Below are 27,780 nucleotides of genomic sequence, written 5' to 3'. Positions count from 1 at the left end.
CCTACAAATTTGAATACATTCTTTTCATTTTAATACAAATTAGGGCCACCTTAATACACGCGTAATGCATACGTACATATATACATATTTATATGCTTTTACTATACATATGTATGTACATATGAAGATACATATGTGCATATTAGTATAAAAAAAATTATAATTTACTCAACTCCCGACGTATGAAAGACAAGTGCCGTGATTCTTATAAAACATAAAAAAAACACACACTACACAACGACAAAACGCTGGAAGCTGTGTACGCAAAAAATAGTGATAAAAATCTATACTAAGTGACTAACAGCCATCCAAACGTCCGTCACTTTGTCTAATGGAGGTTTCATAGATTTTGATGTTATCCAAGCTGATAGTGATGGATTATTGGCGATGCTGATGATGTGGCGGTTGATAGCCAATATAAAGTACGAGTAATATTTATGTTGATGTACTCCATGAATATTGTGAATAAAATTATTTGTCTTTGAACTGGTCAAAAGAATATAAAAGGGAAAAAATAAAAGTAAAAAAAAATAAATATTAATATCCGGTATAATCATGTCGCTAATGTCGCCGTTAATGATATTGACGACAGCAGAGTCTAGCTCTGGTGCCGTAGCTCTGCGTAGATGCGCGATATTAACGGTACCAACGAAAAGCAGCGTGATTAATCGTTAAACGACGCGGAAGCGCTTTGTCTGGTAATTGTTGTCACGTGACAGAATAACATTTAAAACGGCTAGCAGTGGGGCGGGCGTCTGCTTGCAGCTACAACGCCAAAAAAAAAAAAACAACTTCAAGTGAAAGCGCACTTAATTACATTGAAGAGGACTCACGTAAACGTCACTTTGCCAAAAAAAAGAAAATGCCAACGTCTGAAGGAAAAACAAAGATGAAAGTTTAATACAAAATACACATACTAAACGTAAAAGCGTGCGTAAAAAGGATTTTCATTTAGCATCAAATATACACAGATAGATGACACAAGTTGCTGCCCGCAACAACGCTACGCCGAAATAAATTCTACTTTCTGCACGCTTAAAGTATGGTTTATGGACGCAGCATCGCTATCGGTGGCTGCCTGCTGCTTTCGGTCATTACACTCTCGGCAATAATATTCTATTTGAGTTTGGGTGAGTACTTAACACTGTTACTTTTAATTTATGAGTTGAAAATTTAGTGTTGAAAATAATTTGAAACACCATTATGACGATAAATATCAAGTGAGATTTATTTTAATGGTACAATAAAAGGTGATATATGTATTTTGTTAACTAGACCTCAAATTTTCTTATTGATTTAATTTATATTAAATGTTTTTTTTTCTTTTATTGAAACTGATGAATAGGATATGCTGTAAAATGATTCCTCCAAATTAGATTGCAGGCTCTGACTAAAGCAATTACATAAATCAACGCTACAATTAAACTCGCTGGGTACAATATATCTCTTCGGATAGATATGGCACTGCGCCGCCGGAGCATACAAATATGCAACTTGATTCATTTACTAAGCAGCTCTCATGTTACTCATACGTCATGGTGTACCTAGTTATTTTGCTATGGGGAAAATCTCTAGTTATGAACAGGTGCGCTTCTAGTAAATTTAGACCCAGTAATGGTTTGCGATAAATCTCTTTTGCATGTAAACAACTGGCGAATTTAACATGGCGATGTTCTAGGAAGTGTCGTTTGCCCCCCACAGCATCCTTTTTCGGTAGTTCCGAACTAGTCCAGTTCTAAAATCGACAGACGAAATAAAAAAAATATGATGATTTTTCAATCTTTTCGGTTCTTCCGTTATTTTCAAAGAAATGTGTTTTCAATTTGAAATTAAATTTGTTTGAATGATTGTAAGAAATGTACGTTTACATTAGTTTGGCTGTAGCTGAGTTTGCAGAGGTGCTTGCTGTTATTGGTTAGATTCTAGATAATCTCAAAATGTTAAAATGTTAACAAAATTTTTTCTTTTGTAATATGAAGCTATGAAAAAGCATCTGGGAAGTGCAGAATGGACTATGTAAAGTAAACAAGCGCCTCGCTGCATCTTTTTTCGATGGTCCCGAACTATGTAGTTATAAATTCGACAGATAAGATCTGGTTCGTTTTGCAGCTCATTTTCGATAGTTCTGAACCAGTTCTAAATTCGTCACCTTAGATATAGATTTCTAATAGAAAAATTTTAAATAAAATAGTTTTTTTTTTTAAAGTACCACATTTCGCAGATTTCGGACTGCTGGGGATCTAGTTACTATCGGATTGGTTCGTTTTTGGCGAAAAGATCTAGTACGAAACTAGAAATTTGATTCACTAGTTCGCGGTTTACCTGCAGGGTTGTTAACTAAGCAGTCGGTTTCTTAAATTTGGTGGTAAATTTTTATGATTTATGTAAGATTTTTTACCTCCATTACTAGCTTCTATATATATATTACTTAATAATTACCCCGTTGCTATAAAAGAACTTTCAAGACCATAGATAGGTTGATATTTGTTGAGGTATTTTTGTGACCAGGATTTTGTCGAAAGGGTTCGCATAAGCTAATGAATTGGACTCAAATTATTTAACAAGTGAAGTAATTAACAAAAAAAAACAATATTAAAACCTAACAAATTGTTGCGGAACAAGTATATCTATATATACATATATCAAGCGAACATATTTTTTGTACAGGACATTAACTTTGCACCATTCGCCCGATTTTCAAATTAAAGCGCTTGGCCTGTAGAAGTGCTAACTCGCTATATGGAAAAGAGTTTTATTGAAAAGAGTTGCCACTTTTGAACAATTAAATTCCAATTATTTAATAATCAATGCCATTATAAAAAGGCTTGGACTGCAGATGTGCACAAAGCTTTTACTTTGTTGAAAAGAGTTGCCATCTTTAAAAAATTTGTATTCGTATTAATTAGAATAATAAATAAGTTGTTACTACATGTGTATCAAACGAAATGGTTTTGAAAAGCTTTGTTTCTTCACATAACTAAAAGAGAGTTGCCACCTGTTTGAATTAAGAGAATTGAGTGAGAGAAATCTGAATCAAGATATGGATGCCAAACAAAAGGGATTTCAGAAGGTAGTATGTATGTAGTTTGAAAATATTTTGAAGAGGGTTACCATCTGCTTAAAATTTCGAATTTAGTAGTTAACTTATACATAACTGATATGAAATATCACAATATGGATGTCAAACGAAAGAGTGTTACGAAGTCCTTAGTTTGAACACTAAGAATATTTTTGAGATGTTGCTACCCTTTTAATAAGTTAAATTCAACTTATTTAAAAAGTTAATCGAATCGTTAAAATATGGGTATCAATCGAAGCGGGTTTGAAAACTCTTTATATCCGAACTATATTGAGCGTGGTTGCCACATGTTAAAAAAAAAGCAAATTAAACTTAATTAATCAGTTAATTAAAATATGTATCGCATTATCAAGCGAAGGGGAGTTAACAAGGTTTTAGCTAGAAAATACTTTTGAGAAGGGTTGCCACCTGTTTTTATATCAGAAAAAAATCTTTGTCTTGTAGTTTTTAAATTATAGGCGTTCAAAAAAAAAAACAACAAAAAAATCTACACCCTGTTATGGTTTTTTAATTGTCGTTACTACAAATTTCTACTTTTTCACAATTTTATTTCTATTAAATGATACTTTTTCTCAAAAATTTAGAAATTTAATGCTTCGCCCAATCAGATTTTTAATTTACTTAAAACAACTTAACTTTACTAATTTCTAGTTTGAGTGAGACGGAGAGAGTCCTTTTACGAAGTGTGAGCAAGACAGAGAGTAACGCCACTTTTAATAATGTGTGAGACGGATGGATAACATGCGACTAGTGCCTCATTTCTTATAATGTCACACTCTTGTAAGGCAAAAATGGCCCCTTCTCTGCCCTTTGCAGCTTTATCAAGGGAGATGGTTGCCCTATGCGTGAGCTAGACAAGGATAAGAAGTTGAGTGTAAATAACATCGAACACATTTTGTATGGTGGAAGGGCAACATTTTTTGGAAGAAACGAAATCACTATTAGAATTGGTTTGAGCATACAGTTTTATAGCCCATTCAATTTTGGTGTAATAATGTGCAAGTTGTAACTGGCTAAAAACACTGGATCACAAATTTGAATTTGGTTTTTGTTCTCCAGACGCCACTATCCAATTTCTATGTAGAATTGCTCGGTGATTCCGAAATTCGGGTTAATTTTTTTTGTATGGATACGTTTTCGAGATATTTATTTGCAATTTACCGTTATTCAGCTTAAAGCAAAAATTGGTTCCTTTTAATCACTTATACCTTAGGAACCAATTTAAAAATCTTCATATAAATGCGGCCAATGAAATTCTCCATAAACCGCATATACATCACTTTCCGATAGGGCTAACAGTTTCTGACAAATTAATTAACATCCAGCTTTTTTTTATTTTTTAGTCAAAAAATTAAAAAAAAATAAAATTTTAACAGAAGAAAAATTTAAAAAATAACCGGTTGTGGCAATTTTTTGCATTTGTACTATAGCTGTTCTGTTACAAAAAAAAAATCAAGTTACTGAAGAAGAAAATCTATGGAAAAATACGAAATAATGAGTGGTCAAATCAAAATGCGCAAAGATTTTTTGTATGAAAAATGAGCAGGAAACAAAGTTCTTCATACGCCACGTACACCCGAGTAACACGCTTCACTGCTCATATTTCATACAAAAAATCTTTGCGGATTTTTTATTTGACCACTCTTTATTTCTTATTCATCCATCGATTTTCTTCAATAATTAATTTGATTTTTTAAAATTTCTTTGCTAAAGGTGTTGCGGTTTTCTTCCATATAAAAATAAATTTTGTTATCAATTTAGTCCAAAACGTTTAAAATTGATAAAAAATTTTAATTTTACTGCAGAAATAGAAGCAACTTTGTATGGAGCATGAGGCAGTCTATTAAATATAATAGTAGACAATTTTGTACATACATTAAAATTTATTTATGCTTCTCACCTACAGCCGCTATGTAGTATATATCAAGCCCTAACCGCCAAAATAACGTAAGCGACATTTTTTTTTCAAAATTTTCTTTTTGATGCAGAAATATTCCAGCATCAAGATGCATTTCTGCATCAAAAATAAAATTTTGAAAAATATGTCGCTTACGTTATTTTGGCGGTTAGGGCTCGATATACACATTGGCCTTTAAGTTCTTCCATTTTCAATTACTCTAACTTATGGCAAAAGCGTAATAACTCAACCAATAAACATAAATAAGCAATAAAAGTCACCAATGACTGCTTAAAAATAAAATTTATATCACTAGTATTTTCCACTGCTTATACATTCAAACCGTTAATGTTTGTTTCTTCCTCCCATTTATACCATCCATTTCAGTAAGCTTAGTACATTTTTATCAATTCTTGAAAGCATCGAAAGCGCATAAATATGCTTTTAAATTATTGTATGTATTTATATAAATTTCAAATGCTAAATAGACAATTTTTATTACACTATTCGCGCATAATTTTTGCCGATATCATTACTGCTGCCTGCTTATTATCAATTTTATCACCTAAATTAGTGCGTGGAAAAAGAAAATTGAATTTCGTTTGCCCAAATGCCTAACTGACAATTCGTTTCGTAGCTATTGCATATCAATTGTAACCATTAACCATTAACCATTGACCACTATGACCATTGTCAACTGTCTACTTAGCCGTTTTGCTATTTATATTGCTTCTGTAGTAGTTGTATTGAGAGTGCGCCGCATTGGCCTTTGACACCCAACACTGACCAAGCTGAACTTGTCTTATTTGTCAATTGCTTTTATTTTCGCCCATGCTTTTTTATACACTTTTCTCATTCTCTATTTTTGTGACGATTTTATTTATTTTATTTTTTTGTTTGAGTCATCTTCCAGTTCGCCCATAGAGCGTACGGCGTGAAAAAGTTGCCGTGTGCGTGTATATCTGTGTGTGTATGTATGTCTTTTGCTCCCCTGAGCCGTGCGTTCAAATTAACCTATTTATGGCAATATGCTATTCGCATTCAGGCACACGTTTGCGTTAATGCCCGTTTTCGATTTGTTCACGACCCCATGTCACTCATACTTTATACAGTTTTCTTGACTTTCTTCATTCCGTTTGTGGCAAATTAAGTATAAATAAATATGTATAAATAAATGAATGTCTTTTCACGCGTATTGCTTTCTTGGCTTTCGACTGACAAACGTACGCACACAAAAAACAGAAATGGATAATTGTTAATGTATGTGTGTATGCGTTGTCCTGTGCAGTTGCTTTGGGATGCTGCCTGCCATAACCACTTAACAAAGTTACAAGTATTAATTGCTTCTTTGTTATTTTTATAGCAATTTTTTCGCCTCTTATAAAAATGCGTTTATTTGTTCTTTTCGACTCGTGTAGAATACTCGTACATACATACATACACGCATACATACATATGTACATAAACCATGTTTTTTTTTGCCTAGTTGCTGGCTTTGTGCAAACGCAAAAATGTTGCTGTGTTTAAGATTAAATCGTTCAACGATGCCTGCAATGGCATAAAAACAATGACAAGAAAAAAATTGTTGTTGTGGGGAGAGAATTGCTGGCAATGTCAATAGCGGATCCCACTTAAGTACGCATGTAAGTGCAGTGGCTTAAGCGGCAGTATTTCATTTTGTTGACAGGGATTAGAAAAGATTCGATTCAAGAACCTTAAGAAAATAAAATTGTGTTTAAGTAAATGAAAATGCAATTACAACGTAATGATAAAAAATGTTAAACATTACTTTATACTTGTTTTTGAATGTTTAATAAACCCTTTGATTAACTACTTTAGGCTTGACTTGAGTAGGTATAGAGTTCTTCTTTGACAACCTAGCAATTACTTTCGGTTGTAGGCGTCGGAGAAGCTGCTTTTCAGCTACATTTAAATGATCGATTAAAAATAATTTTTCGACGGAAAAACTTATTTTGAGTTGTTTGTACTTCAAAATTTACATATCAGGTAAGGGAATCGCGACATTCGCACCCGTTTAACCAAGATTAAATGGGAAATAAACTGAATGATCCTGCGACAGTCAATATTACACACTAAAAAATCAATTAGGTGATTCACACGGTGTCGTATTGTCGTATGTCGTAAAGTAATAAATATTAAGAGAACTTGAAACCACAACAAACTATTTTTTAACGGTGTGAAATTTCGTAATACGACTTTTACGGTAGCCTGCGAATCCCTTAAATATAGCTTTAGCCATATAGTGTTTACGACATATTTATATGCGTACAACAAATCGATAGTATACAATACCTTGTGAACTCCCTAAATATGTATATCGCGAAAAAAATGTACGAAAAATAGTAAAACTACATTTTTAGTCTTTTCCGCTGACGTCAAAATTTTTCTAAATTTCCTCTTTCATTTGGTACCTACATACATATATTGCTATTCTACATTGAACTGCATTTTTTAATAATTTTTTTAATTAATCATATCATTCAAATTTCAGAGTCCTTAAAAAAATCGTGACATTACTCCTTTCTTTCTTATTTAACTAGTTTCAAGTTAGCTTCTTGTGGCCAACTTCGAGTTATATATTTTATAGAAATCCCGCAAACAAGCTTATTTTTTGTCAATTGATAATTTGTATACAAAAAAGAGTAGAAGTTGGTAGATTCTCTTTTAAAGAAACACATATTTTCTACTCATATAGAATAAATAAGGAGAATTCATAATAATTCATATTTTATCCCAAATACAATTTAAATTGAAAAGGCGAACTTGCTACCGATTGCCGTAATTTCAAAAGGAAAATTCGATACGATCACTATTAGAAGATATTAGGCCTTTGTTGGTAAAAATGCTAGAAAATAGCATATATATATATAGCTAAAAAGTTGGTACACCTACCAATAAAGTGGTAAAGTCCGAGGACTGCAAAGCCCTAGAAGAAGGCTATAGTTATTCAACAAAAACTTTTAGAAGGATTAACAGTAAAGTAACAAAAAAATATATACATATATAAGTTTTTTACCGCATGTAAAAATATTAAAAATTCAGCGATGCTTGCATAAAAAGTTATTATCTTTGAATATAGAGATGAAAACAAAAGAATTTCCTAGGTTGGTTATGAATTTAACTTTTTCAGCAGGTGACAACCCTCTACGAAAACCTAAAAAAAAATATTCCAAATGTAAGTCAGTGTGAAGAATGTCATGTAAATCTGAGCGAAGAAAGGTATCGCCTGGTGTCGGGTTTTCAAATTTAAATTTAACCTGTACCGCTTAAAAATTTAACTTCAAAAAATAAAGGGTTATTACAAATCAACTGGCCAAGGTCTTTAATTTTACATTTAAAATTCGAAACAAAGGTGCTGATCAGATGACCTTCACCAAAATGACTTTGCTTCGATTGATCCCCATATTTTACTAGTTCAGTTTACGTATAAACTAATTTGAATTTAACTTTTTAAAGAGATTGCAATCCTCCGCAAACACCTAAAAAATATTCTAAACGTTTAAGCTAAAGAATTCTTAACACTCCTTCGTTTGACACCCATACTTTAATATTTCATATAACTTGTATGAAAGCTAAACTCGACGTTTCAAACAGGTGGCGACACTTTTTAAACTAAAAGCCTTATTCCCACATCATTGAAAAAATTCATTAAAAAATGCATTAAAATATTTTTTCATCATTGTCGTGCGCTCAGTAGATCATAACAATAACAATTACAGCTGTTGCATAGTTTCAGGCGCATAGTCAGCCTTTGGGTTTTGTCATTAGCGTGGGAATAGAGCTGCAAACCCTTCACAAATCTTTTTGGTCTGACACCCAAATTGTGATACATATTTTAATTACCTAATTTCCTTCATTTAAGATTTTTTAAACAAGAAATAAGGCCTGTTCAAAACCATTAAGCTTGATATCCATATTGTAATAATTGACTTAACTTCATAAATAATTAGAATTCTATTTTTTAAAAGGTGGCAACTCCTTACGAAAAGGTAAAACCTCATTGCACATCTACAGCCCAAGCCCTTGAATTTGAAGCCTCATTTTTTATAATCGATTAAATGGTGCAAATCTTATAGGGAATTTACATGATTCAACTTTCACAGGCGATTAGTTGAACCAAAAGTTGAACGAAAGTAGGCAGCCGACCAACTTCATTGAAAGCGATTAGTGGAAAGGCCATTTTATTTAGGCGATTGTTGCTTTCAACTAAAAATCGCCTGAAAAATCGCCTCATGTAAATTCCCTATTATGAACGTGTATTACATAAATACATATATAGATATAGATATGGCCTTTTTTATGAGGTATAGTACGAGTTACGCACGTGACATTACGGACACGACAGATTTTTCCCAATAATGAAATAAAACGTCAAGCGAATTTTATGTACTGTGGTGTAGTGGTTAACAGTGCGCTACCATTCCGAAGGGTCTCAGATCGAGCCCAGTAACGAAAGGCAAATCTCAGATTATTAGCCGTCAAATTGCTTGTGCTTGTTATTCTCACACATGGAAAAGTTTTTTGTTTTATCTCTGCCACTGTGATCACTTTTTTTGCTATATTAAGCAATTTAATTTTGTTTTATAGACTAATCTAGAGCAAAGAAAACGGCGACGTTGGGTAACTTGATGTAAGCTCTAATTAAAATATTAATTTCTTTCTTACCTAATGGACAAAGAAAGTGAACAGGAGTTTTTACATAAAACTTGAAACTTTTAAATGAAAAATCTCAAGGAAGATCAACTGAATCGCAAATCCTTTTTTCGGAAGCTCAATAAATCCGATTTATAAATGTGTAGATTTAAAGATATAAACTTACATACCCGTATATATGTATGTATGTAACTATCTCATCTCTTTATTAGATTTTGCGTGCTTTTACGCATTTGTGACATTTCATAAGGCCAATTGGGGTTTATGATTATTATCATTATTACTATAATTGTACCGAATGCTTCAATTTTTTTAGCATTTCAAAACGATTTGCCTATAAAAATCAGTAAATGACAATAGTTTGGCTAATTTCATGCCCAGACTTATTTATGTATGTATGTAGGTAAGCGCTTTAGGCAGAAACAAATAAGTCGGACAGTATATATTTACATATATGTATGTATGTAAATGAGCACACGACCATGCTTACGAACACACACATTTGAACTCACTCATTGCAGTACGCCATTCATGGCATTTACCGATAATGGCACAATAGAAATCTGCGCAATTTAACCAAAAGCTTTGATATGCTTTTGATACGAATAATTGCCTTTAATGTGTGTGTCATAGCAATAAAGCGTATTGCGCGTATGCTTCTTAACGAGCCGTCTACGCGTCCTCTCTACGCACACAAACATATTTCTATGTACTCGTATGAATGTATGTATATACGTTTGATAAATGCGGCCTCTATAAGATTATCTCTTTACACCACCAAATTGTCAATGGCTTTGATATTGTGGACCTTCACACATACTCGCAAATTCAGGAGAGTGAGAACAAATTAAAAGTTGTGTATGTATGCCTCATGCCTTGGCTTAAACCAAATAAGGCAGGCAAATCGATTGTAAATTTTTATGTGCCGATTTAATGCGTTTGTTCTAACTTCTGCGATAGGAGTGAAATCAAAGCATATGCAGTCAAAATATTAGCTCTTCATAGCCACAAGTGGCTTAAAGAGTAATCTTAATTTGTTTATTTATTTATTTTTTGTTCTGTTTGAAAAGTTTACCTAGTCTGTGAAGATTAAATTTAGTACTAATAAAAATAAAGAGAAGATTAAATAGAAGTACCAACTATTAATAAAATAAAGCTTATCTTGATATTTTACTAGCATACACACGTGCATACATGCACAGTAATGTTTGTATGAACTTAAAGAAGATTGCAAAGGGGGTTGAAATTAGGCTAAAACCTGTATAGGCTACATAAAATGTTATGAGCTTTTCTAGGGTTTTAAATTATTTTTGTCTTTCTAAAACAAATTCAATACTTTTTATCTAGATAAAGTAAAGTAAATATAAATTTTCTTTGGCATTGTATGACTTTGTAGAGAAGAGAAGCAAATGTGTCAAATATTTAGGAAAAACTTTTAGGCCGTTTAGGCTTACTTTGTAGAAACAGAATTAGAAACATTTGTATTTACAGTAACTATTTGGATACTACCGCTGTGGTGTAGTGGTAACGCCTGGGTTCAAACCCTGGTCAAAGCAACATCGCAAAAAATATAGAAAAAAGGTTTTTTCTTAACAGCGGTCGTCCCTCGGCAGGCAATGGCAAACCTCCGAGTGTATTTCTGCCATGAAAAACAGCTTCTCATAAAAATACAATCGCCGTTCGGAGTCGGCGTAAAACTGTAGGTCCCTCCGCTTTGTGCGGCAACATCAAGGCGCACGCCACAAATCGGAGGAGAAGCTCGGCCAAACACTAACATATGTGTAAGCGCCAATCTATTATTATTATTATTTGGATACTAACGGGTGATTTTTTTGAGGTTAGGATTTTCATGCATTAGTATTTGACAGATCACGTGGGATTTCAGACATGGTGTCAAAGAGAAAGATGCTCAGTATGCTTTGACATTTCATCATGAATAGACTTACTAACGAGCAACGCTTGCAAATCATTGAATTTTATTACCAAAATCAGTGTTCGGTTCGAAATGTGTGCGCGCGCGTGTGTTTTGTTCAGCGATGAGGCTCATTTCTGGTTGAATGGCTTCGTAAATAAGCAAAATTGCCGCATTTGGAGTGAAGAGCAACCAGAAGCCGTTCAAGAACTGCCCATGCATCCCGAAAAATGCACTGTTTGGTGTGGTTTGTACGCTGGTGGAATCATTGGACCGTATTTTTTCAAAGATGCTGTTGGACGCAACGTTACGGTGAATGGCGATCGCTATCGTTCGATGCTAACAAACTTTTTGTTGCCAAAAATGGAAGAACTGAACTTGGTTGACATGTGGTTTCAACAAGATGGCGCTACATGCCACACAGCTCGCGATTCTATGGCCATTTTGAGGGAAAACTTCGGAGAACAATTCATCTCAAGAAATGGACCGGTAAGTTGGCCACCAAGATCATGCGATTTGACGCCTTTAGACTATTTTTTGTGGGGCTACGTCAAGTCTAAAGTCTACAGAAATAAGCCAGCAACTATTCCAGCTTTGGAAGACAACATTTCCGAAGAAATTCGGGCTATTCCGGCCGAAATGCTCGAAAAAGTTGCCCAAAATTGGACTTTCCGAATGGACCACCTAAGACGCAGCCGCGGTCAACATTTAAATGAAATTATCTTCAAAAAGTAAATGTCATGGACCAATCTAACGTTTCAAATAAAGAACCGATGAGATTTTGCAAATTTTATGCGTTTTTTTTTAAAAAAAAGTTATCAAGCTCTTAAAAAATCACCCGTTACATAAATACACCAGCCTGGTTCAAAAAAAAATCTACTATCTTTTTTTTCAAAATCCCCTGTGAAATATTTTCGGGATAGTGAAAAAAGACGAATGTCAAAAGCGCAGCCCTTTTTATTAAGATTTAGAGGTCACTCATCGCGAATTGCTATTTGCCATAGAAATAACACGAATAAATCGTTTCATTCGTTAAGTTTTTTAAAAATCTAAATAAAAATATGACGTTTTTTCATGATTTAATTTTTTAGGTATGCAGTTTTGTAGTGCATTCAAATCTAGTATAACAAAGTGCAAGCTTAAGTGGATACAAAGTACCGTTAATTTTTGGCGTTTTTTTTTTCTTTTGTTGACGGTCTTGTGTATTTTACTCCATATAAAAAATTTTTGACTTTAATCTTGAATAAGTTTTGGAGGAGTAAATTTATGGAAAACTCATTTTAATACGACTTCTATTTCCTTGAAAAATATATATCGCTCATTTTGATACGTTGACTGGCAAACGAGTTATGAAATTTGAAAATTGGATGTGTTGGTGAAAAAATATGTGTTAGTTACACCGACATGATTCTGGCATGACTCAACTGTGTGTAGTCGAACGGCAAATCCACACGTACACAGGTGACTCACGAGTCAGACGCACCGTCTATGGCGGCTATTATATGGAAAGTAGAAATTTGCGTCGGCTGCTGTGGTCTAGTGGTAAGCAGTGCGCGGTTTCACTCCGCAGCATTTGGGTTCAAACCCTGGTCAAAGCAATATCGCAAAAAATATAGAAAAAATTTTTTTCTTAACAGCGGTCACCCCTCGGCAGGCAATGGCAAACCTCCGAGTGTTTTTCTGCCATGAAAAACAGCTTCTCATAAAAATACAATCGCCGTTCGGAGTCGGCGTAAAACTGTAGGCCCCTCCGCTTTGTGTGACAACATCAAAGCGCACGCCACAATTCGGAGGAGAAGCTCGGCCAAACACTAACATATGTGTAAGCGCCAATCTATTATTATATTAAAGATTTCAAGGTGGCTTTTAAAAGAAAAACGATTGTCGAGGTAAAAAAATTTTGTTTTTTTCATTTTAGTATTTTTTTTATAAAAATATTATTTATCATTCAACAAAAACCGTGTAAATTCAAGATTAAACTATGTGAAATATGTAGTAAGACAAAAAAGGTTCAACAAACAAACAAATTGATTATATTTCAAGTCTTTCACCAAAATAAGTATTTCGGACAAATATTACGATTTACGTGAGTTGGACCTAATTGAAAAACCCCCAAAAATCGAGCTTTCAATGTTTAAAAATATTTTTTCTTAAAAATCACCTCAGATGAGAGAAAAATATAACAAATTTTAATATTTCGGTAGAATCCGGATCTGAACTTCAATTTGATAAAATCCTATAGGAATCAGCTCTCAAAGCTCAGCCGCAAAATTGTGTTGGCCAGTGTTCTCTATATACATATGAGTAGTCCACTTGCAACCAGCGTTATGTGATTTTATAATAGAACGCCATAAATTTGAAAAAAACGGCTACGACAACAAGTAACATTTTAATTGAATCTTTTTTATTATTACCTGAAAATTTGGATAAATAAGAGCCTTATAAAATTGTAACATAACATAACATGACATGAGATAATATGAACAGTCTATACGACTTAAAGCAGCTTTCTAAGTTCATCAGAAGATTGATACTTTTGAAAGTTCATAAATAAGTATGATAGCGACTTTTTTTTCAGAATATAAAAAAGATTTTGCTCTGTGTTGTTAGTGGACATCAAACTATTTTAAATACTGGTACGTAATCCGCCAAAAACTAAAAATCGAAAAAATTTTACATAGCGCACTTTGCAAGTGGACTACTCATATGTATGTACATTACGGCATCCATCAATCTTTTTTTTTTAATTTCAAGACCCTACCCACTAATTTCCTTCCTTATTATAAGAAATATTATTTCCTATTTTTATAAATTTTTAAAAATCATTTAGAGGTCGCGATTTGCCATTTTAGGTCAGAAAGTACGGTTTTGCAGATTTATCAGTTTTTGAATGACCTTTTTTCATTAGATTTCAGAGATCGAACATGTTGTGAGTATATGGTACTTTAAAATGATGTATAATAATCTATTGTCAGACTTGGATTGTAGGGATTTTTCATCGGGCAAATTAAAAAAAAAAAACATTTTTTTCTTATTTTTTTAGTTTTGACCATCACTTATTTCCACAATTTCAAAATTTGTAGTACTATCTAAAATTAAATCTATTTTCAAATAAACTGATTAATTGATTCTTAAATACGGCCTTGAATTTATATTGTATATGTACCGGACTTTTTTGAGATTTTTTGAGTAGTTTTGATATATACAATCGCTCTTTAGCAAAAGAGTGATTTTGAAGAAATTTTAGGAAAATGGGGGTGGCACCGCCCATTTATATGATATATGCATATCTCAAAAACTACTGTACCGATCTCGACCAAATTTGGTGTACACATTCGGTTTAGCCTCTTTAAGCACCGTCTTGAATATTTTTAAATCGGAAATATGTTGACGTGGTCCGATGTAGAAGGAGAAGGACGCATATCTGCGTGTTCGCCTCTGCGAGGAGAAGGATCAAATATCGCAATTCGGGTGTTAAATGTCAAAGTTTTAAAAAAGCTAATTTAAAAAATATATATACTTTTACAGGGTTGCCACCTGTTTGCAAATCTAAATTCCATAAACTTGTTTAGATAAAATAAAAATCACAATATGCCATCTCGGCGGGAAGAAGGTTAGTCGCTAGGTTTAAAGAGAGTTGTCAGCAGTTAAAATTTTAAATTACATTAAATTAATGGGCTTGAGCTCATTAAAAAAAAAACTACTTTTTTAGAGGGTTTCCGCCTGTTTGAAAAGTTAAATTCAATAAACTTGATTAGATAAAAGGAGTATTACAATTTGGGTGTCAAACGAAAGAGATTTAAGAAGGCTAAATTTCCAATATGTTTTAAAGAAGGTTGCCACCTGTTTAAAAATTAAGTTCAATAATTTAATAAATAAAATGAATTAATATTTTATGGCTATCGATATAAATAGTTTTGAATAGGTCGAATTTAGTTTAAATATGTATACACAAGTTAAATGAAATATGTGTTGAAATATGGATGGCAAACGAAAAAGTAATAAGAAATATTTTGTTTGATCATTTATAATATTTTGAGGCTTGAAATAGTTGCCACATATTTAAAAATTTAATTAAATTCAAATTATTTAACATGTTCAATGAATTTTTACTACATATATATATATATATGGATATCAATTAGAATGTTTTTGAAAAGTCTTTATTTCTTAACTACACGTAGAAAGGTTGCCACATCTTTAAAAGGTCAAATTAAACTTAGCTGAAGGTAATTTAGAAATTAATATATGTATCAAAATATGGGTGTCAAAGGAAATATGTTGAAGGAGGTTAAAAAAAAGAAAAATCTGATGTTGAGTTTTATTAAAATAAATTACTTCCAATGCTCACTCAGCGCAACGGGTGTGGGAAAACTATTAATTAATATTTATAGATTCCATTATAAACTCTTAGCAAGTATTTAGTATATCAAGCCGACTTCAGGACCAAATGTCGACACTAACTAGATTAAAATCAAAGAGAAATATATTTTAATTAAAGTTTGTGTTGTCTTATTTACAACAGACTTTATCTTATGGTTATGCGCAAATAAGTCCTAAGTAAGGAGTCCTTTTCTTACTGTTCCCACAAGCTGCTTGCCACAAAGTTCTTTAATAGTGTTTACGCAATTGTCCACTCAAGCTTAAGTAGACTGCCACAATTTTCAATTCCGTGTCCCCAACATTAACCAAAAGGCAGACAGCTTGCAAAAGCTCATTTCAATTATTTTAAATTAACGATCTGCTGCGGGTCGTTAGCGGTTGTTTTAATTTTCGACACCTACCGCAACCCGCGTCGCAACAGCTAGTAGCTATATATATGTATGTAGTTGCTGAGTATTTGGGTAATATTACGAGCACCGAATTTGGGCCAACTGCTGGTTCTTAATTTATCCGCTTGCCTGCCATGGCTGGGTGCAACATTAATTTACATTCTGGCAGTTTTCTCTTAATGCTTTTCTTTTTGGATACGAGTATTATTCGCACGTTCCTCTATATTTTCTCAAGTTTTCATTTCCATTATAACTGTACGTTTTGTCTCCGGTGTTAAACCACTGCCACTTTGTTTCTTTGCAGGACCCTGCCCGCAGGGAACCTTCGCCTGCGATGGCAATACGTTGTGCGTGCCACAGCGCCAAATATGCGACAATCGCACAGATTGTGAGGATGGCAGCGATGAACACCCGGTCGAGTGTGGCCTACTTTATGGCAGTAAGGCGCTGACCGATAAAATTGTCGGCAATGCGATTGAACGTAGACGGCAACAACAACAACAACAAAGACAAAAACAGCGGCAGCAGCAGCAGCAGAGCGGGCAATTTCTTGACGGAGCAGCAGGAGAATTGATGAATGTGACAAGCGTGGGAGTGCCACCAGAGGAGGAAGAATCCATTGACACTGTTGGCGGTGGGCAGCGTACGCAAGTAATTGCCAGCGCTGGCGGCAGCAGTAGTAGTGTGGGCAACATGTATGCCAGCGGTGGCAACGATGAAGTTGCGAACTGTGGTAAGAAGTGCTCATTAAAAAGCGACCGCGCGCAGCGTTTAATGTCTCCATGGATGCATTCTTCTTCTTCTTCTACTTCTATATCATTTTTGTACAAATTTATGCGACGCGAATTTCACCTTTATTTATTCATCTATTCATTCATTACAGAAATTACAACATATCCTAAAGGTGTATGCACTTGTCGACAGCGTACAATATTGTATTGCGGCCGCAAAGCGAAATTGACGCGTATACCGCGCTTAAGTGCAGAAGTACGTATGTATGCACATGCTTGAAACTTAAGCCACACAAAACGCAAGAACTTAGTTCAAAAAGCTCAATGGAATTTGACCATTTCTTGCAGGTGACGTACTTGATGATCGGCCGCAGTAATTTGACACTGCGTGAGAATGCCTTTATTGGACTGAAACGCTTGGTGAAGCTGTAAGTAACGGAAGTGAGCAAAATACAGTAGAAGAGAATTGAAGGCATAGCAGCGTTCAATAGAGGCCTTTGACCCTTTTTCGGCATTTGCGCTAATCTTAATGCCTATTTACTATGATTTATAGCAACGTCTTTGTTTGCTTCTTTTTTCTTTCCTTCTTACTTCTCTAACTTCACGCCTTTTACTTTATATAATCTATTATTTCTTTATCTGTCCTTTCCATCGCACTTACTCGTGTGTACATACATACATATATGTGTGTGTGTTTCGCCTTCTACCGCGGTAGCTCACTGAAGCATTGCAACATATCGCATGTGCCGCTGGGCACATTTAATGGCCTACACCAGTTGGAGAAATTGGATGTGCGGCACAATAATATCAGCGCGCTGCCAGTCGGCACATTTCGTGGCATGAACTTTTTGGTGTGGCTTTTCTTCATCTCGAATCAATTGCGTCAGTTGCCGTTGGCACAATTTGCGGACATGCCACGCCTTGAATGGCTGATGCTGAGTGATAATTTACTCACACTTCGTAACGAGAGATTTCCGCACATGCCGCGTCTATATGAAATGTGAGTAGAGTATGTGTAGTGTATTAAGCGCATCTCAATCTACTAAGATCGGGATGAGCCGGCCAAATATGTTTATGTATATGTTTTTATGTATGTATGCGCATAAAAAATGTTTGTTATGCGGGTGTGCATGTAAACCTGTGTGTGCAATAAAAGTCAATGTTTGAGAAAACGTTAGTCAGCTACTATACTCGTAAGTACAAACGCTATTAGATTTACATACATGCTTATGCTTGAACAGGTTATTACCTAGGAAACTTAAGTTAGCTTGAAAGTAAATGGAATGAATGCAAAACAGACAAATGATATACGAAGAAATATTTCTGATTTCGAGTTTTGTAAATTTTTTTAGATAAAATTTAAGTAACGGTACTAGAATTATTATATTATTTAAAATTGTTTCAGTGTCTCGAAGATTTTTTCGTCTTCGCATTCACATTCGTATTCGATTCAGTCGCTGTCTTCGTATTCGTCTTCAGAATGTATTCATATTCCACTCCGTTGTCACATTCTTCTTCGTATTTATCTTCAACTTAGTCGTCATTTTCGTCCACGAATTCATCTCCGTATTCGTTTTCGTCTTCGTCCCCTCTCTTATATGTATTTGTCTTCGTATCGTATTCGTATTTGCCTTTGTATTAGTCTTCGCATTCCTCCTCGTCACCGTTGTCGTGTTTTTCTTCGTATTAATCTTCGTCTTCGTATTGATTTCGCTATTCGTTTCAGTGTGTCTTTGAATTTGTCTTCGCAATCATCTCCATATTCGTTCTCGTAATGAATTCATCTTGATATACGTCTTCATTCATGTCTTCGTAATCATCTTCGATGTCGTATTCATATTTGTGTTCATATACGCCATCGTATTAGTCTTCGTTGTCATCTCTTTATTCGTATTTATCTTCATATTTCTATCCGTATTGGTCTTCCTATTTGCCTTCTTATATTCTTCGTATTCGTGATACGTGAGCAGTAACATAGAATGTTCTCTTGGGTTTATTCCACCAGGAACTTTTTCAAATACCTCTCTTCTTTGCAAATTTTTGCAAGCTATTCACATCAAGTGCAGACAAGTCCTTCCGCCATTAGGATTTCTATAGTGTGCGTGGCCGCCTTTGCTTCTATTGTCTAGAGTAGTTCAGTATTTAATATTCTTCAGTAGTCATCAGCTACACGAACAGATTTATAGGCTTTACGAAAATCGTTCCCTCGATAACTACGAAGGCCTTCTCATATTTATTTGCCTTTGTATACGTTCCTGTGCTTGTTTGATATACTTGACACCCTGGCATTTTTTAGAGCAAACTTTGCTCTTTAAAATATCGCCAGATACAAAAATTAAGCGGTTTCGCATCTAAAGGAAACGACAGCCGTTGCGTCGACAAAAATAAATGTTTTGACGTTGTTTTAAAGCAACTCTTAGTTGACTCGTGATTTGTATGACGGTACTGAATCATGTTAAAATCTCGAAGGTCTACGATCGTAATGCTTGTCTGTTAACAGCATCAGGGCTGATTCTAACATAGTTTTCCGATATACTGGCGCATTTATTTTTACGGTACGTTCCAAAAATACGAGCGGAGAGCGTTCATTAGCCGTTGCGGCACCATTAGTGGTGTCTGCATTCTGGTGACCATTAGAACGTTCAGACTTTTATTTTGACAAATAAATTCGAACAGTTTGTTTGTTTACATACTGTTCAATTGAGACGCATGGAAAAACTCTCACCCGGTTTCAGTCTGAGATCTTTTTTCAATATTTCTGGTATGCTATAAAGCGTATGCCCTGCTCAGCAGCCATTTTTTCTTCCACTACGACGTAGATTTCTTTTAATCTGCTTACGAACATTCTAGAATGTAGACCATTTCAGCGCTTGTTGTTCGAAACTTATATCAGTCTGAATTTGGGAACAACTCGATTGCCTCACCCTTTAAACCAACTAGCGTGTTGAGAGATTTGTAGAGCGTGATTTTTGTTTGTCAAGAGAGGTTTCTGTTTTTCATTTGCTTTAGACTGCATCACCAAAAAAAGTTCCAGTTTTTCCACCGGGATTGCAAAACTTGTTATATTTTAAGAAGTCCACCAAAATATTTCGGAAAAATATTAAGATTTTAGTGAGCTGGACCGATTTGAAAGCACCTCCAAAAATGGAGTTTTTTATGAATAAAAATGGTTTCTTAAAGAACTTTTTGAAAAAAGTCCCCTCAGATGAGAAAACAGATTAAGCTTAAAAAATCTGCATAAAAATATTTAAAAATCTTTTCAACGGAATCGTAAGAACGAGATTTTTGATGCTGTTTTTTTACTTTTTTCAAAGATTGATTTACGAAAACCTTGAATAACTGGGCCAAAACTATTCTGATTTAGACTTAAGGGATCTCAGTGGAAAGGTATTTTCACACTGTTTTTATTTCTGTCCAAACAAAGTCATTCGTATCCCAATTTTTTATTTTTCAAATAACAACACATCTTAATTCAACTTTGAATAATTTAATTTTGTATGCAAAGTTTTGACATTTGAGGGGATTTTTTCAAAAAAAAAATTTAAGAAACTATTTTTATTCATATAAAATACCATTTTTAGAGGTATTTTCAAATCGCTCACTTAAATCTTAATGTTTTTCCGAAATATTTTGGTGGACGTCATAAAATATAATAAATTTTATAATTCCAATGGAAAAATAGCACCGATTTTTTTTGTATGGGGAGTGATGCAGTCTAATGTACATAAGTATGTACCTATCTAGGCTTTCTACGGTAATTTCTCTGCAAGGCATTCTTTGTTCGTTTCTCTGGATTCAGTTTATGCTTGCGTTCTCCCTTCGTTCGAAGGTAATGCTGCGGGTAAGGGCTTACCGTGTTTTTTGCTGGGTAATTTCTTTGATTTGCATGCCACATTGCAAGATTACAGAATTCGTGCTACTTATTGCATAAAACACACTAAAAACGATTTCAAAACCCTATTACAGTCCGACCTTCAACAAAATAATTTCTTAAAAATCAATTATACTAAAATTTAATGGGCTAAAAAACTGCATACATACTCAACTTACAATACAAATACAAAGTGCAATATTTGAATGAAATTTTGCAGAATTTTCTTCAATTTTGCACAAGGCTTGGTACGCTGATTTTAGGGTTTTTTTTGTATAACCATATTATTATAAAAGATTTGCGAAAAATAAAATATTTAAGAAATAGTTGCCCGTATTGTAAAAAATTCGCTGTACCTAAACATTCTTGACTGACTGTAAAAAATTAACTTATGACATTAAAATAATTCTCTCTCTTTATTTTTTTCTTTTGCAGCTATTTGGATTCAAATCGCATTGAATACATTGCAGAGGATACCTTTGCTCATTTGACTAATTTGAATTTGCTGTAAGTAATTTAAAAAAAGTTAAAATTTTATTTTCTGTTGCTAAGCCCACTTTTTGTGCAAACTTAATTTTCAAAGAGATCAAATTATGTAATTGTTTCAGTGACCGTAACGGTTATGATCACGGACCGTCACGGTTATAACTTCAATTAAAAAAAATTAAATTTTACTGATTATTTACAGAGTTTTACTTATTGCTGAATAATAGCAATTTTTTGAATTTTGTTTGCTAAAAAAATCTGTGATAGATAGATTTCGTACAAATTAAAGCAGGCATCGAACGATTTTTATATTTGTAAAAATTTTTACATTTTCACCGTTACAGAGTGCTGTTGTTTCGAAAGTGGTTATTGAGATGAACTCATTCTCGAAACAAATTTCTAGACAACACCATCCTGTGACTGCCAAATGTACAAATCGTGTGATCCCTGCTTTACGGAAATACGATTTTGATATGTATACAAAATAATATTTATGCTAACCACTGTGAAATAAATAAATTTGTTCCAGCATTTAATCGATTTCAAGTCACATTTTTGACAAGTAAAAAAATTTTGTTTTCAACCTCAATTCTCTTTAAAAACAAGTTGTAACTTAAATATGAAAACAATCGGCTGTGGCATAAACCTACATACATACATACTAATGTATAACATACACGTTCCTGTGCGTGTGCATACATACACATGTACACATACATATCTTCAGTTAATAAATTGTCTACATTGTTTTTATTTAATGCCAATCATTTTTCACTGTCAACAAACGAAGTAAGGGTTGGTTGCGGCATTTAGTGTCAATATCGAAGGCATTAACTCTGTTTTTCGATACAGACGAGTCGGCATAAAATCACGATTCGCGACAAACATTGTACATATATTACATATTGAAAATAAATGGACATCACGAAGCAAAAACAAATACAAATCCGTCTACATAGCTATAAAAGCGATAAATAATCAATGTGCCGCGCAGACACCTTAGCGTATTTGAATTTTTGCTGCTGTTCAGTTTTTTATAGCCATCATAGTTATTGTTACCGTTATTTGTGCTGCAGCCACAACAATGTGATGGTGGTAGTGGTAGGAGTAAAGTGAGCAATTAATAAACAAAAAACGTGTTTGCGCATGAAGGTAAATACTTTCGTAGTGAAAATTTGCAAATTACTGTCACTTTGCAATACCATTTTTTTTTTTTGTTTGCGTGTCGAAATGATTCATGTACGCAGGTATGTGCGTCAGACATTTTTTGATATAGGCTACACAGTTATTTATGTTTTTAATATTGTAAGCAAAAGTGATTAATTCGTTTTGATATGAAATTTATTTGTTTTGTCTCATTTCATGCCGCCCTACAACTTCTATGGCTACTTCGAAGAGATCTCAATGAAAATCGCATCGCACACATACATCCGCGTGCCTTTTGGGGCTTAAATGACATCAGAGATATGTAAGTACAGAGAAGAAGCAGTTAGTTTAAGATCTTATTTATAGCGAAAGCAATTAAATCAGATACTTTTTTGATTGATTTAGTGGGTACTAAATATGAAAGGTTCATTGGTACGGCAGTGCGTATAAGTAACCTTCAAATGAGATTGAAGTTCATACTTTTCTCACGATTCTTTTTTAACTGCATTTTTCATAAGAGTACCAAATAGAAATGACAAAGCGTGAACTCAGATAAAATGGAAAAAATAACACAGCCCAACAGCATTTTTGGACAGCGGAATTATTCCAAATGAATGGATGAAAGATCTAGACCCACATAGTAAAACCTCCACATCCCCTTACATTCTCAGCTCAAATTTTTCTATGGCCATATTAAGTTTGGCAAATTTGTGCCTGAGTGTTTTAAGAATAAGTGGAAAAGAGTTTAAAATTCATATCGGAACGAAATATGTATTTGAGTACTTTTAGTTAAATTTCACGTGGAATAATTTTGTAGAGCATTTCAACCCTTTAGCTTTCTTACGGAAGGCTCGTTTCGACCACTTTTTTGAAAATCTTGAATAAAATATCTTCTACAAAATTGTTTGCCAAAAAGAACATAAAAGTCCACAGAAAAAAAACAACAACAAATTTGTCGCCTTGAAATACGCTACATCTTTTTTAAGCTTTATTTTGTATTTTAATCATAAATATACAGGTACAGCAGAATAAGACTTGAATTCGGTGCGATTTACAAAACCTATTTTGAAGACTTTTTAACAGAAGCGACCTTCCAAATGTCATTTTATTTAGAATTTCTATGTAGGGGCCAAAGCGATCCTTTGGTGAGAGAGCTAAAGGGTTAAAATGTTTTAAAAAAAAACATTCCTCGTGAAATTTTACTATATGTACCCAAATCTGGGTTTGTGAGTATACCAACTTATTTAAAACGATGAGCATGCTTTGAGGGTATTTTGAGCTTTTTTTCTGGGGATGTACTTAAAGTTGCACTCCTATGTATTTTTCAATTTGCTTCTCCGTACTTCCATCCTAGCGGCGTGGATAGACCATACGCGAGATGGCAAACCAATGGTGAGCCTTGCATCACGACAGAAAGCGAGGAAGCTTTAGTAGCGCCACTTCGATTTATTCAAGTTAAGGGAACTACTGCGCGCCAGTAAATTTAGCTGCAAATGAGTGCCTGCCTTGGAGAAAGCAGCTAGCTGTATAAGTATGCATATTTTTAAAACTCTACTCAGTAATGTGGTACTGCGCTTAGCGCGCGTCACATAAAAAAAGATGACATGCTGCGACGGTTATGATAGTCGCCATGGGATGACGCACAAATCCGCTGTGGGGCGAATTACTTTAAAGATGGAAAAGGGAATCTAGTAACTGACTTCCAGAGCATATGTTAGACATGGAGAGATCACTTCTCAAGACCAGTGCACTAGGACGAAATTTGCGGTACAGCACTAAACCAAGACCGGATGAGAACTGCAGTTGACGAGATACAATCTGAGCTGTTCAAAATCCAGCAGCGAAGGATTGTTCGGCCGTATTTACCAGATGTTCAAAAACAATTTGGACCGACGAATACACGCCAGAAGATTGGATTGTTAGTGTACTTTGCGGTGGATAAGCGTTTTCAACATTGCTTATAAGCTGATATCGACGTTACTGTGCGAAATGCTGAATCCCTTTATCAATGTGGCTTCAGGCCACCTGTCGATTTTGGTCGATTTAATATGGCTATCTATGTCGTTGAGCACAACTTTTAGATTCATTCGCGCCGTTCCGGGTCAAACGAAATTTTATACTTCTGAAATTTGATGTTGAAAAGCATAATACGAGCTGCCGATCAGAATTACAGCGGTACTATATGTATGTATCTAAAAAAAGCAGGATGCTGCTCGCGGCCGCAAGATAAGAGTAGTGGTGGGCGGGCTCAAGAACACAATGGAAGGAAGGGCCCAGTGCAGAAGGATCTGTCCGCACTTGGGGAGAACCACTAACTAGAAATTTTAGACTAGAGAAATATATTTCTTAAAACACCAAAGGTACCGCCAGGCTTTAGTAGCGTATTAATGAGCTCATCCACGTGATAAAAGTCTTGATTCCTCTGAGCACATAGCAAATCATTACTTAAATAGCTGTTATCTTAGTATCTTAATGTCCATTGGCAGCTTGCATCGTCGCTCGACTACTCCCAGATTTCACTGTATTTACACTGATTTTTATGCTTTCCTTTATTGTCAATAAATTAAATGCACCCTTTGCTTAAGTGCAGGGTAGTAAAGTTCATGAAGAAGCAAAAAAGTGAAAATAGTAAAGTTGTCTCCGCTTACTAAATAAATATTATTGCATTCCTCAGTATGTTGCTTCAAACTGTGCGCCAAGTAAGTAAATGTTTACTTAAGTGTTGCAGCAAAAAATAAAACTGCAATGCAGAAGACGGCGGACATATTAAGTGCAAGTAAATACAAGTTACTGTGGTTTGGTAAATTACGAGTAGAAAATTAATTTTTGCAATAGGAAAGAATATCAAACTGCGTAGACATTGAGAAAAGAATTGAAATACTGATGTGCATCAATTTGGAGATTAGTATAAGGATAAATAAAAAAACCATAAAGATAAGGAAAAGGAAAATGATAATGATACGGGAAAGGATAAGAACAAGGACAAGGATAAGGACAAGTATAAGGATAATGATAAGGATAAGGACATGGATAAGAACATGGTTATATATGAAGGATAAGAATAGTGATAAGGATATGGAATAGAACAAGTAAGTATAAGGCTAAGGATGAGATGATAAAAATAAGGATAAGGATAAGGATGTGGATAGGGACAAGTATAAGGATAATAATATCGATAAATATAAGGATACAAATAGGTATAATGATGTGGATATAGATAAGGGTCACCGAAAATATAAGTATCCCGATAAGAATTGGTCCCAGGATAAATATAACAATAAGTATAAGAGTAAGGTTAATAATAATAATAATAGATTGGCGCTTACACATATGTTAATGTTTTGAGCTTCTCCTCCGATTTGTGGCGTGCGCCTTGATGTCGTCACACAAAGAGGCGCGACCTACAATTTTAAGCCGACTTCGAACGGCGATTGTATTTTTATGAGAAGGCAGATATACACTCGGAGGTTTGCCATTGCCTGCCGAGGGGCGACCGCTGTTAAGAAAAAACCTTTTATTGAAATTTTTTGCGATGTTGCTTTGACCAGGACATGAACCCAAGCCCTGCGGGGTGGAAGCGTGCACTGCCTACCACTACAGCACAGCGACCGCGAACGGGTTTAGAAAAAAGATAAGGGAAAGTATGCGAAGCTTAAATATTTCCCTTACTTGATTCTTACAATGTGTATACATTAGGTTGCATCACTCCCCATACAAAAGAAACGGTACTATTTTTCCATCGGAATCAAAACCTTTATTATATTTTAATACTTTCGTAAATATGAAGATTTATGGGAGAGGCCCATTTGAAAATACCTCATAAAATTGGTTTTTTAACTGAGTTATAATTTAGAAATATTTTGTCAAAAAAATCTCCTCAGATCGCGGAATCAAATAATGAGATATTTGGTATTATCATTATTATATTTAGCTCACGTAAATATAAATCATATAATAATAAAAACCACAAAATTTTTTGGCGAGACATCCTATATGTACATATATACAAACATACATACCACCTATCATTTAGTAAATTAAATGAATTATTAGCAGATATTTAGATATCAATCGAAATAGGTTTAAAAAGCTTATATTTCTAGACTATGACTACATGTAGGAATGTTGCCACCAGTTTAAAAAGTCAAATTCAACTTAATTCATCAGCTAGTTAACTACGTATGTAACACAATATCAGAAGAAAAAAAAGTTGCGAAAGTTTTAGTTTAAAAATAATTTTTAAGAGAGTTGCACCTCTTTGAAAAGTTTAATTAAATTAAATTAAAAATAAACAAGTCCTATATAATATTAAAATATGAGTGTCGAACGAAGGAGCTTTAAGAAAGCTTTAGCTTGAAAGTATTTTTGTTAGGGTCGCCACCTATTAGTAAAGTCATATCAACGTAATTATGTATGTATATACAGTGACTCAAAAAAGCGATAAAGTGATGATTTTTTTACAAAAAACCTCAAAAGCCGTCACCACAAAAAAAAAATATTAAAAATCAACGCGGCGGACTATAAAACTGCATAACCAAAAATGTTCTAAGCATTCAAATTAAAAATTTTTAATTTTGATGAAAATTTGTTGGTTTTTCCTAAATTTTGTATAAAGTTTTAAACTGTGATTTATATGATTTTGGTTAAAGCTTGCAGAATATTTTTATAGAAAAATTACAAACAAAATTTAACTCGAAAAACATTATGAATATTTAAAAAAAATCAACACGTGTCACTGTACATTTAAATATGTATATGTATAATACGCGAAAGCATTTTTTCGAAGGTACCATTTGTTCGAATTTCAAAAGTGAGGTATCAAATTAAAGGGCTTCTTATATAAGCTTTTATTGTTTGAAGTTAGAACTATTTTCAGCGGTACAAAGTAAATTTATGCAAAAACAATTCTCGGAATTTTTGAAAAATTTCTTCCATTTTGTTGAATTTCTTGGCCAATCGCTTTGGCATTTAAACGCTATACGGATTCACTAGTGTGTATTGATTAAGAGAATTTAATATCATAAGTTAATACATATACTTGCTAGTTTCTGCATTTCAGCACGTTGAATGACCTGACAAGTGCATTCAATACCAAAGCGGATGGAACGAATAAATGGCAGCTACATATGTATTAAATGACACATTTTACCAACATTCGTGCACAGATTTGGGGTGTTCACAGTTCGTTCCAAATTGTGTCTGAAAATGTAGA

At 34.0% G+C, this 27,780-nt stretch overlaps 1 protein-coding gene across 1 annotated transcript in view; it reads left to right on the top strand.

The window, feature by feature from the left end:
* The first annotated feature begins 405 nt into the window (after nt 1-405).
* The window catches only part of LOC118740320 (relaxin receptor 2-like), a 34,906-nt gene continuing 7,531 nt past the window's right edge, over nt 406-27,780 (top strand). The window contains exons 1-7 of the mRNA XM_036471846.1: nt 406-1,130; nt 16,639-17,067; nt 17,218-17,321; nt 17,414-17,493; nt 17,781-18,065; nt 21,372-21,443; nt 22,819-22,890. Of these exons, the coding sequence (XP_036327739.1) occupies nt 1,043-1,130; nt 16,639-17,067; nt 17,218-17,321; nt 17,414-17,493; nt 17,781-18,065; nt 21,372-21,443; nt 22,819-22,890 (1,130 nt within the window). The 5' untranslated portion in view covers nt 406-1,042. The remainder of the gene's footprint in view (nt 1,131-16,638; nt 17,068-17,217; nt 17,322-17,413; nt 17,494-17,780; nt 18,066-21,371; nt 21,444-22,818; nt 22,891-27,780) is intronic.

This window comes from Rhagoletis pomonella, unplaced genomic scaffold (genome assembly GCF_013731165.1).
Source record: "Rhagoletis pomonella isolate Grant_MI unplaced genomic scaffold, Rhpom_1.0 Rhpom_scaffold_00001, whole genome shotgun sequence".
Classification (NCBI taxonomy): Eukaryota; Metazoa; Arthropoda; class Insecta; order Diptera; family Tephritidae; genus Rhagoletis; species Rhagoletis pomonella.
Note: the sequence above shows the minus strand (reverse complement) of the source record. Positions and strands in the feature narration are given on the sequence as shown.